We start from the raw sequence: 13,388 nt of genomic DNA on the forward strand, positions 1-13,388 counted from the left end.
TGTACCCAAAAGCATATCATTCCTAAACGAAAACTCGCAAACATTAGGTGAAATTAGCAACATTAGGTGAGCACATGTCAAATATTATTCTAAAGAAGCATGCAGCATTTTACGGAGATCAGACCATAGGTAGCGCTTTAAATGTTGAAAACCATATATTTCCTTAGTAAATTGCCTGTATTGGCTGTATATGGTCTTTTCCATCTCTGATTTAGGTGGTTACAGACGTGCTAAATAAAACATAATACCTTTTTACAAACGTGTTTAAAGGCCTTAAAGCGCTTGAACCCTGATAACTGATATATTTTAAACCCTATATTGATATATTTTTGCTATTTTTCAAGTTTTACAGAGCTGTGTGATGATTATTCAAAATCTTTCTTTCTGTGGAAAAATAATAGCATACGGACTTGGAACAACATGAGGAAGGATAAACAAATAATGACAGTCTTTTTTGGGTGAAATCTTCTTTTAAGCAGAGTATTTTGTGAGTGTAAGATTGTATATAATTGCTACAGACAAATGATACTCCCAACAATCAAGAGCTGCAGTAGCGGATATTGCAATAGCTGTTATTTTGTTGTTGTGCGTAAGCTTGTTTTGAGAGCCACCGCTGGCTAATTCTTTATTAGATATGCAAATGAATGCTAATGAATGCAAGTCCAGATTTTTACCTCCAGCTAATACATATGTCATGAATATGCCCAAAACTGATTTTCACCCCTTATTAATCCGGAATCGCAAAATATGTGCATGCCAATCACATTCAAAGCCCACCACCCTATCTCACCCTGTCCGAGGTTAGGCTATATCATCGCCACCTTTGGGGATTTGGAAAATCCTCAAACCATTTTGAAGAGGAAAACATGGTTATTTGTATCAGAAGGTAATATGTCTAGTAAAATGTGTGTGGCATTCATCCTGTTTGTGGCTGTTTTCAGGAGGTGATCAGAAACTTGGTAAAGCGATACGTTGCAGCCATGATCCGCAGCGCCAAAACAGACGAAGGGCTGACAGAGGAGAACTTCAAGGTGTGAGGATTTTTTGTCATCTTTTTCCCTTTATAGACACTTATACGATTTTAGAGGCCATGGTGATCTCATGGTTATCACATGGTGAAGTGTAAACCCTCCACAGACACACTGAAGCTTGAGTCGCCATTGGCTAGTAAATAATTTTTTTACCAGAATTTTTACATGGAATGCAAGAATGAAAAAAATTCAGGCATAACATTATGACCACTGACAGTTGAAGTGAATAACACTGATCATCTCTTCATCACGGCACCTGTTAGTGGGTGGGATATATTAGGCAGCAAGTGAACATTTTGTCCTCAAAGTTGATGTGTTAGAAGCAGGAAAAATGGGCAGTCGTAAGGATTTGAGTGAGTTTGACAAGGGACAAAATGTGATGGTTAGACGACTGGGTCAGAGCATCTCCAAAACTGCAGCTCTTGTGGGGTGTTCCCGGTCTGCAGTGGTCAGTATCTATCAAAAGTGCTCCAAGGAAGGAACAGTGGTGAACCGGCGACAGGATCATGGGTGGCCAAGGCTCATTGATGCACATGGGGAGCGAAGGCTGGCCTGTGTGGTCCGATCCAACAGAAGAAGTTAATGCTGGTTCTGATAGAAAGGTGTCAGAATACACAGTGCATCACAGTTTGTTGCGTATGGAGCTGCATAGCTGCAGACCAGTCAGGGTGCCCATGCTGACCCCTGTCCACCGCCGAAAGTGCCAACAGTGGACACGTGAGCATCAGAACTGGACCACGGAGCAATGGAAGAAGGTGGCCTTGTCTGATGAATCACGTTTTCTTTTACATCACGTGGATGGCCAGGTGCGTGTGCGTCACTTACCTGGGGAACACATGGCACCAGAATGCACTATGGGAAGAAGGCAAGCTGGTGGAGGCAGTGTGATATTTTGGACAATGTTCTGCTGGGAAACCTTGGTTCCTGCCATCCATGTGGATGTTACTTTGACACGTACCACCAAGTATTGTTACAGACCATGTACACCTTTTCATGGAAACAGTATTCCCTGGTGGCTGTGGCCTCTTCAGGAATGGTTTGAGGGGCACAACAATGAGTTTGAGGTGTTGATTTGGCCTCCAAATTCTACAGATCTCAATCCAATCGAGCATCTGTGCTGATCAAACAAGTCTGATCCATGGAGGCTCCACCTCGCAACTTAAATGATCTACTGCTAACATCTTGGTACAGATACCACAGCACACCTTCAGGGGTCTAGAGGAGTCCATGCCTTGACGGGTCAGGGCTGTTTTGGCAGCAAAAGGGGGACCAACACAATATTAGGAAGGTGGTCATAATGTTATGCCTGATCTGTGTATAATACATTTAAATTTCCAACACTATTAAAGTCATATAAACAGTCTGTAATGAAATAAGGTCAAATAATCAAACTACAAGCGATAGCACAAATAAATGGCAATTAATTAAACGGTGCTTTTTAGTTTTTTCAGGTAGATCTAACAGTAGTTAGATGTAGATTAGGTACAGAAATTGAATAATGTAATCAAATGTAAAATAGCACTGCATAGTCTTCACTGTATAAGTTAAACATAGATTAATCCTTATTAATTACAAAAGTTATTCAATCAGGAGCATTAAGTGAGTTTTTGCAGTGAGTCTGTTGTTTGATTAACATTAAAAACAGACAGCAGCAGGAATATTAGGCTGCTGTCACTTTAAGACTAATGCACGGATCCAATATACTGCTACACACGTTTTCTCAGCTGTTTAGATTCACTCAAGACATAACCGACTGGGATACTCACCAAGACTGGCGTTATGACATAATTTTGTGTGAAATTGTCTGTTCAAGTGCAAGACGTGAAAGAGAGCTCAATTCAGTATTTGCATGCTCTCAGACACGGCTTTCTCCGCTAGAGTTATCTTTTGCGTCTTCTTGGGCTTGAATGTTTAAATTCACAAGACTTAAAAAACACATGCAAATGATAACTTTCATGATGACACAGCACTGGTCCAATCGGGACAGTGACAGTTCTGTCAACAAGCCCTGCATTTTTCTCGCATTGAGTGCACATGTGTGAGAGAAAGCAGCAGAGGGCGCTCTCAGCTAAGTGGCTAATAGCGGGAAGTTTGGATCATTTTACTGATTCAGATCTTTGAATCTCGTTCAGCAAAATGAACATATTCTGCTGGAATGAAATTAAATTAAAATGTTACAAGTTAAACTCCCCAACACACAGTACGCAAACGTTGTTCACATTTGGAATAAAAAATAAACTATAGGCTAATGCAGTAAGAATGATTAATTCATTGCTTAACAGGGTGTTCAGGCTATGCAGTCTGTTAGTTCACCTCACCTCCCGATCCAAGTCGTTCTTTCTTTTGTCACCTCACATTTATCATGTCTGTTCCCCAGAAAAATTGACAGCCCCATATGCAATGCAGTACCGGAAACAAAAATGATTAGTTCGCCTCTCGAGTCTTCGGGTTAGAGTCGTTCATTCATCCTGTCACAGCCACATAGGCTGAATGCAGAAACAGAAATGATTAGATCATCCAGTGGCATGTTTACCCACCACGCAAAGCATGCAATTGCGTGGGGCCCCGCGGGCTTGGGGGCCCCTGCGATTTCTCCCGAGGGGGACCCCACGGTGGTGTAGTCTACGTGATACGCAGGTATATGCCGTATACCCACTAGGAAAGGTCAAGGATTTGCATATACCCGCTTTAAAAAAGCGTGAGGATACGGATTTGGTGATCTTTAATGTGCTGTGACAGATCGCTGCAGCCTCAATTCAAGAGAAGTGGCAGCCTGACGCGCACGTGAACTGATCCTCTCCTTCGTTTTAATACCAGTTACAGCACGAAATAAACAGGAATGAATTAAAGGCATGTTAAAAGTTAAAAGAACAACTTACCGAAATCCATATCACGTCTCGTGTAATCACACTCAATCATTGTTTCAACCGCGGAAAGACGTTAATAAAAACGCTGGTAAATAAACAAACGTAACGTCACATTTACCTCAGAACAAACATATTCACCATGACCATAAACTCGTTAGTCAGCTAGAAAAATGAACTCTAGAGAGCAGCATTTAGCTAAATATACAGGTTATGGCCATATAATTAGAATATCATCAAAAAGTTGATTTATTTTACTAATTCCATTCAAAAAATGAAACTTGTATATTATATTCATTCATTACACACAGACTGATATATTTCAAGTGATTATTTCTTTTCATTTTGATGATTATAACTGACAACTAAGGAAAATCCCAAATTCAGTATCTCAGAAAATTAGAATATTACTTAAAACCAAATAAAAAGAAAGGATTTTTAGAAATCTTGGCCAACTGAAAAGTATGAACATGAAAAGTATGAGCATGTACACCACTCAATACTTAGTTGGGGCTCCTTTTGCTTGAATTACTGCAGCAATACGGTGTGGCATGGAGTCGATCAGTCTGTGGCACTGCTCAGGTGTTATGAGAGCCCAGGTTGGTCTAGTGGCCTTCAGCTCTTCTGCATTGTTGGGTCTGGCAGATCGCATCTTCCTCTTCACAATACCCCATAGATTTTCTATGGGGTTAAGGTCAGGCAAGTTTGCTGGCCAATTAAGAACAGGGATACCATGGTCCTTAAACCAGGTACTAGTAGCTTTGGCACTGTGTGCAGGTGCCAAGTCCTGTTGTAAAATGAAATCTTCATTTCCATAAAGTTGGTCAGCAGCAGGAAGCATGAAGTGCTCTAAAACTTCCTGGTATACAGCTGCGTTGACCTTGGACCTCAGAAAACACAGTGGACCAATACCAGCAGAGGACATGGCACCCCAAACCATCACTGACTGTGGAAACTTTACACTGGACCTCAAGCAACGTGGATTGTGTGCCTCTCCTCTCTTCCTCCAGACTCTGGGACCCTGATTTCCAAAGGAAATGCAAAATTTACTTTCATCAGAGAACATAACTTTGGACCACTCAGCAGCAGTCCAGTCCTTTTTGTCTTTAGCCCAGGCGAGACGCTTCTGAGGAATGCGACAGCTGAAACCCATGTCTTGCATACGTCTGTACGTAGTGGTTCTTGAAGCAGCCACAGCCGCAGTCCACTCTTTGTGAATCTCCCCCACATTTTTGAATGGGTTTTGTTTCACAATCCTCTCCAGGGTGCGGTTATCCCTATTGCTTGTACACTTTTTTTCTACCACATCTTTTCCTTCCCTTCGCCTCTGTATTAATGTGCTTGGACACAGAGCTCTGTGAACAGCCAGCCTCTTTTGCAATGACCTTTTGTGTCTTGCCCTCCTTGTGCAAGGTGTCAATGGTCGTCTTTTTGACAACTGTCAAGTCAGCAGTCTTCCCCATGATTGTGTAGCTTACAGAACTAGACTGAGAGACCATTTAAAGGCCTTTGCAGGTGTTTTGAGTTAATTAGCTGATTAGAGTGTGGCACCAGGTGTCTTCAATATTGAACCTTTTCACAATATTCTAATTTTCTTAGATACTGACAGCCACCATTTAAATGTTTATATTTCAAAAAACTAATTGGAGTAGAAATAATTGTTTCCACCGGTTTAATGTGAAGACCACATGTCCCAAGATTCCGCGCTCAAACTTGCCGTTTCAAGCTACGCCTTTGTTTTGAATAGGCCTCTAGCGGACAGAAATCTTACATTACATGCTGACATTCTCGATACAATGATTCTGGATCGATTCTTGCACCAATACGGATGTCATGTGAAATTAAAAATGAAGGACTCAACCCGAAGACTCGAGAGATGAACTAATAATTTCTGTTTATGGGACAGACTGCATAGCCTTGTCTATAGGGTTGGGACTTGATGAACGAACGACTCAAACCCGAAAGACTTGAGAGGTGAACTAATTTCTGTTTCCTGTACAGAACCCATGGGATGTTACACATGTGCGGTCAACACAAAAATGAATCACTCTCTGTCATATATAAATAATATTATTTCTATAAATAATTACTGTGATTGTTTATATTAACATTAATATTATGTAATAATTATAATATTATTATTATTAATAATATTAATAAAATGGTTCATTAGTCTAACCGTACAGTTTTTCTGTAAATATAGAATTAAGTTGATGTGCGATCACAATGTACAGTATGTTCAAACATGGCTCATCCAAACCTTTTATAAAATCCATTTTACTTGATATGAATTTCATAGTCTAAATGATAATTTCCTTTTAGAAACTTTAAGTGTGAAGTGCACCATGTAACCAGGCATGAAATGACAAAACGACAAGAAACAATAGCTATCCGTTCCATGCCCAAATTTCCATCCTGTGTCCGACAGGACATTTTGTTAGCTGCGATCATCCATCTCCTCGTGTATATTAAACATCAAACATTTAGGAAGAGACTGATAATGGAAGGTAATAAACTTTAGATATGGCACATCCCTAAACTCCACAAGAAAAACCATAAGGAGGACACTTAAGCATGAGAAGTTATGAAGATAAATAACATTAGAATATTTCCTGTAATTAGGTGATGTGGTTAAGCTCTGGTAATTGAATTCTGTTTCTCTGCATTCAGGAACTGAAGCAGGACATCTCCAGTTTCCGCTACGAGGTTCTTGACCTGCTGGGCAACCGAAAACCACCACGCCGCACATATTCTTCCAGCAGTGAGGCCACTCTACAGGACGAAACAGCTGAGCCTGAGGAAGATGAGGAGGCAGATGGGCTCGGAGGACACCGATGTGGGGATGGGGGAGAGTCATCCAGATCCAAAGCATCTACGTCCTTTTCCCAATGTTACAGGAGTAACCGAGAGTCTCAATTCAGCGTATCAGCCCTGTTCAAGTCCATGTCGGGACCGGCCAAAGAAAGACTGGAGAGCAATGGCTTGAGAAAGAACATATCCCACCCTGCTGCATTTGTGCGGACCAGCAGCCGCATGCTGCACTTTTCACGCTCCAAGAAAAACTCTTTGCAACGGTTGGGAACGCTAATGTCGCGTATGAACGGACACATCCCGGATCCGCATGTGGAGACCCCGGGAGTTCAGCAGTCTCCATACAGCGTCTCAAACAGAGTACCGCAAACATCTTGGCAAGACCCCCAGACGCTGTCGAAGGTAACACAGAGCGAGATGCACCTGCACACGCTGGGATTGGGACCCTCTGAGACTGAACATAACCCAATGCAGGCCACATCTCAACGGGCGAACGGCAGGGACAGTCTCCTCCTCCGGCCACCCAGCCACTCGCTGCCCCCGCTGCACTGTGCTTCCAGATTGACCGCCTCCAGCTCCCAGCTCTTGGCCTCCAGTGATGACCTGTGCCATGGCTGGATGGGACCCTGTGACAGTTTAGGCTCCTCCAGCTGGGAACAAGAGGAGTCTGTTACGACACAGCTGTAGTGGCAGAAGCAAAATCAGCTCACTTTGACAGCTTTTCACAGCTTAAGGCGATTGGTTTAAAAGGTTTGATAATAGTAAAGGCTTTAATAATTTAGCATCTTTACGCTTTGCTTTTTCACAAAACACGAGCAAAACAAATTGTGTAAAAACGTTCATAAAACCTCAACGCGAGAGTCAATGCGACCATTTACGTAATGTGTATTTACTGTACGTGTTCCATATTATTTGAAAAATTTGTTCCACTTGTGTTAATTGATTGAGGCCCATAGTCTTTAAACACTGGGAATTTATATTCAAAGGTGAAGCATGTAATTTCTGCACTAATAATTAATGACTCATAATAATAATGACGACCACTCCCCAACTGCCATTGGTCAGATAATAGATAGCCCTGCCCACAAACTAACAATTTTCAAAGCAAAAATTGCATCTGAAATCACATACTTCCCTACTGTATAGTAGGTGAAAAGAGTATGTCCAAATTCACAGTATTCATAAAATGGTAGTTGAAAAGTATCCAGATGACTTACTTCTGGTGAGATTCTGAAGTGCTCATGTGATGAACACTTTGTCTTCCCTCACTAAATTCCCTCCATCTCATTCACTCAGATGTACATCACTGCTTACCTTGAACGAGTGTCCAATACTGGCGGAGCCCTTGCAATGTGTTTAAATGGAAGTGTTTAAATGGAACTCCTTAAAGGGATATAGTTTACCCCAAAATTAAAACTGTCTCATCATTTACTCACCCTCAAGTGGTTCCAAAACCGTAGGAGCTTCTTTCTTCTGTTGAACACAAAAAGATTTTTTAAAGAACGTTGGTAATCAAATAATTGGCAGTAGCCATTGACTTCCATAGTAGGAAAAGGAAAAAAAAAAAAAAAAAATACCATGGAAGTCAATGGCTACCATCAATACGTCTGGCCACCAACATTCTTTAAAATATCTTGAGTTCAACAGAAGAAAGAAAGTCCTACAGTTTTGGAACAATTTGTGGGTGAACTATCCCTTTAAGGAGTTCCATTTAAACATTGCAAGGGCTCCGCCAGTATTGGGCACTATCCCTTTAGACCAGGGGTGTTCAAACTCGGACCTGGAGGGCCACTGTCCTGCAGAGTTTAGCTCCAACTTGCCTCAAACCACCTGCCTTGAAGTTTCTAGTATGCCTATTAAGACCTTGATTAGCTGGTTCAGGTGTGTTTAATTAGGGTTGGCCCTCCAGGAGCAGGATTGGACACCCCTGCTTTAGCCCTTGATCACTTGGAATCCGATATCGAGTTGATTTACTACTTACAGTTTTTCCTTATGAATTTGTTTTACGCACCATTTTATAGGCCCGTATGTGTATTTGTGGTATTGAAAAATTAAATATAGACAAATATTAAATATATTCATGTTTTTATATTAAATATAAAACTATATATATATATATATACAAACGAAAATGATAATACAATAAACTATAACTATGTTAAACTGTCAGCTTAAGGTAGCTACAAGTATTAAAAGCGGTTAAATGTCAAAATAATACCAATATCAAACACTAGAGTTGTGTGGGGTGGGGTGGGGGTAAATTAAGTGCAATCTGCTATGATGTCACAGTCATGTTGCACTGTAATCTATGGATCTGAATATGAATTTTCCTCTGATTTTAGGGATAACTTTTAGGGATATAGTTAGGATTACATTTTTGAACAGGAATGTTCCAGGATCAACAAAATATGTATTTAACTCAGCAAAATCAGGATGTGCCTCTGGATTACAGGAGTACTAAACATTCACACTATACAGAACTTACTTTCTTAACAGTCACAAAGTAATTATTTAAAAGTACCACGTCGTCAGAGAGTATGCGATTTCAGGTGCCGCCATGTTCTATATAGTATACATTAGGACTGGGACGATACATCGATTCTCGATACAATGATTCTGGATCGATTCATAAATCGATTCTGAGCTTAGTTTTAACAGCAGATGGCGCTCTAGGCTAGTTTTTTTTTTTTTTTCCCACTTAATTGGGCTACTTTTACACTGTTGCCACGGGTTGTTTTTCTTGTACGTGGGTTGAAACGAACCCGAATAACATGATATTTAGCCCCTGAATAGCGAATTTTACCAGGGGAACCCTGCCAAAAACGTGGATTTTACCCTCTGGAACTTGATTTTTACCGGGGGACCCCCTGAAACGCCATTGGGCTAGTTTTGAGTAGCAATTGGGTGGGTTTTGTTGAGAAAACCTGGCAAACCTGCCACACACTCAAATGTTCACGAAGAAGGCGGCTGGAGAGCGCTCATGCGTTTGGCTGAGTCATATAGGTGGTTAAATATACTTGCACCTCGGCTCAGAATGCTTTTATGATGCGAGATTAATGTAAACAGCCCACTGCGAACACCCTTGTAATTCGCTTCAACCTTTTCAAACTTTGTGACTGATTATTTTAGTTTTAAGTGGTGTGTGTAAGAAATTGGAAGCAAGCAGAGTACCTACTATTAAAAACTAAACTCAGAATCGATTTGAGAGAGAATCGCGATACATTCAGAAAATATCAGATTAGCTCCAGATTCTTTGTATCATGAATTAATGTACTGTCCCAGCCCTAGTATACATGCATGTAGTATAAACACAATTAGTACACACCACATCCACCATGTTGGCATTGTCATATGATCTACGACATCAGTTGCATGACTTCCTCACCATTTACGAATCCTCTCCAGTGGCCTCATGAAATAGTAAAGTGTCTTTCTATGCACATTTTAAAATCTCAGCAGCCACCCAGATATTTGTTTTTATGAATACTGCAAATTTGTATGTACTACTACGCATAATATTATCAGGGAAGTAGGCATATTCTGATGCAGGAACTGCATTACACTTTTCAGGGAAACCAACTTGAATGTCTTAAGCTGTCTTTTCACTGCACACAACATTTGAATACATCTTAAGGAATTCGCCCTCTAGTGGCTGTTGCAGTTAACTTTTTGGAACTCCGCAAGCATTTACCCTCACCATGGTGGAACGAATAATGAACTACAAACGGTAAATAAATAGCTATGCATATACTGTAAGACAAAAGACCACCTGTACTTTTGAATAAAACGTATGGAGACAACATTAGTAAAGTATAAATATGAAACAAATACTTATTTCCCCCTTTATCAATAAGAAAAAAAGTTAATGTAATGTTTTCTTCTTTTTTTTTTTTACAATGTCAAATGTTTTTGAATAATTTTAATGCATATTGGATTGACTTGAATGCATCACATCTGGTCGACATGTGGCCTAGTTGTTGTGGAAATTAGTGACTTTCGGCCTGTTGGACAATATTTGTTGTGTGCAGTGCAAAGGTGGATTGACAGTTGACTAGGACAGGAGAAAGTATTCAAACATTGAAGAAAAAAAAAAAAAGACACACAGCATTACCTTTATATGTAAACATTTGCTATGCTGACATCTATGTTGTCACCTCCTGTGGCTTCAAAGTTTTGTCCTTTTTATTTGAATTGTGTTGTATTTTTGTGAAAAATAATAATGTCAGAATGTAATAATTATCAGAAATCCCAAAGAAAGCTCTTCAAAATATGTTTAAGGGTGTATCCGAACAACATCCATAGAACATGCAATATTTATTTCAAGTATTTTCAAGTGTTCGGTGGGAGGTGTTCAGATCAAAAGACTATAGATATACAAAGACTGTTCATATGAATGGGGGAAACTGTTCACAATATGGCAGAAATGGCCTTCTTTCATTCAATATATATGAGGCAGTTCATCAGTTTTTATTGGTGATTTCAAATATGAAATTTATTCGTAAGCTTGGATGAACAGCTTGGGAGAATTTGTTCTTTCCCCATTCAAAGAGATAGGAGTTGTACTTGCATGACTGAAATAGCTGCCCGAGAGACGTTTCAAAATGGCCGCCGAGTGAAATGACTTGCCTTAAAGGGACTTTGGTTCAGATGCACCCTTAACAAAGGTAGCAAACTTATCGTACAAATCCATTTGATGTAAAAACCTTTGTTTAAAAATCTTTATTTTGCAAAGCTTTAAATGAAATGTTTTTAAACTTCACTTCAGATTACAGACCGACCGCACCGCATGCTCAGTTCTGCTGTGATGTTTTCCTGTGTTAATGCTAGTGCAATATTTTTGAAAACAAGCTTAAACTGCAGACTTGAAGATCTTGTATAGTCCTTTTAGGAGCTCAGAAGTGGAAGTAAAACCAATATATGGAATATAATGAACATCTGATACATAATGTCACTTGTTGACTGATCATGAAGTGACATTTTAGTATCAGAAAACACAGGTAATAAGATGGGGAACTTAAGATATATGCATCTTTGTAATACACTTATGCCTACATCTAACGTAAATGTTTATAAAAGGGCACCAAATGGTTTCATATGAAGCTTAAAATATGCTACAAACATTATGCATCTGTGTGACTGGTTATATCTTTTTTCTTTTTCTTTTTTTCCCCACAGATGTTTTATAGCAAATTATGTTAAATAGTGAGTTGGCTCCTAAAAACCACAACGCATGATCTAATATTTAGAGTTGGTGTGGAAGTTGATCACTGGGAGCTACTGTAGATTTAGATTATCATACTCTGATTATCATACTCTAATCTAATATACAGTATTAGATCCATTCTACACTTTATCTTGTGGGCTGGTAACCTCGCACTTGTGTTACTTTATCATGGTATTAATTTATGCTGCCAGTTATCAACAGTAAATTCCAAAATTCTTTTTTGTAAACTTTATTTTCTAAGAAATTATTTTTGTATATTCTTTTTTTCTGACATAAGGGCACATTTTTGTTACACTTCATGTAGAACTATGAGATTTTTTATACCTTGATTTACATGAGACGTCAGTGGTTCTTTTTGTTTGTGGTCACTAAATAAATCATATATGGATTAACATCTGTAATGATTGAAACCACGCTTTTGCTGCTCTCAAACTCATCTTTAAAGTAGGGACAGTCCCGGTTCTTGCCGTCCCAAGTAAAGGTCCCTGTTTTACAGCATAGAAATACTGCAAAAATGCCTGACAAAAAGGGCACCACAACTACACAGATTACATAATATAACCTATCAGAAGAATATAACTTATCATCATCAATTATCAAAGACGACACTTATCAGGTTCAAGGTAGTCTCATGCTAACTACTCGTTAAATTAGGGTACATTTACATGACAACAATGTCCCTAAAAACAGATGTAAAGAGTACCTGAAAACCATACTTGAGTAAAAGTACAGATACCTTACAGCGAAAATGACTCCATTACAAGTTATAAGTCACCAAATACAATACAATTTAAGTCTTAGAGTATCTGATTTGATAGCCTAATGGTTAGGAAGTCGGACTTGTAACCCAAAGTTCACAGGGTCGAGTCTCAGGAAATGTATGTGGTGGAGTGAATAAACAGCACTCTCTTCCACTCTCATTAGCCACAACTGAGGTGCCCTTGATCAAGGCACCTAACCCCCCCAACCACTCCCATGCGCCGCAGCAAAAACGGCTGCCCACTGCTCCGGGTGTGTGTATGCACTGGAATGGGTGAAATGCAGAGCACAAATTCCAAGTATAGGACACCACACTTGGCTACTTTCACTTTAACAGTATTTTACTCATACTTAATGTCGGCTCACAGATGCACTAGTCCTCAACTCCTAAAAGACATGCCAGTGAAAAACAAGAAACCGTTGATTTGGTAGGAGAGCAATCGCTTATATTTTGTAAAATCAAAATAAATCTGAACACCTCAAAATTGAAATAAATCAGTGTTGAATTTATTTCTTAAACGTCTACAAACACAAATGTCAGATAAGCTGAAGTGCTCAAAAAGGGCATAAGCAGACCAATATCCTTCAAAAGGTCTCTTCAGTATGACGGATAAATAAAATAAAGTTAAGTCAAAGCCAACTTGCCTCATGTCCTCATCTCACACGATTCACACTCGCATTCGTGTAAAGTAGCCTTGC

The 13,388-nt window shown here is 39.6% G+C and overlaps 1 protein-coding gene across 1 annotated transcript in view; it reads left to right on the forward strand.

Annotated features, from left to right (window-relative positions):
- Positions 1 to 7,930, forward strand: part of LOC125253108 (short transient receptor potential channel 5-like) — a 55,485-nt gene extending 47,555 nt beyond the window's left edge. Inside the window, exons 10-11 of the mRNA XM_048166888.1 lie at positions 942 to 1,031; positions 6,566 to 7,930. Coding sequence (XP_048022845.1) covers positions 942 to 1,031; positions 6,566 to 7,393 — 918 coding nt within the window. The 3' untranslated portion in view covers positions 7,394 to 7,930. The remainder of the gene's footprint in view (positions 1 to 941; positions 1,032 to 6,565) is intronic.
- The last annotated feature ends 5,458 nt before the right edge of the window (positions 7,931 to 13,388 follow it).

This window comes from Megalobrama amblycephala, linkage group LG18, assembly GCF_018812025.1.
Source record: "Megalobrama amblycephala isolate DHTTF-2021 linkage group LG18, ASM1881202v1, whole genome shotgun sequence".
NCBI lineage: Eukaryota > Metazoa > Chordata > Actinopteri > Cypriniformes > Xenocyprididae > Megalobrama > Megalobrama amblycephala.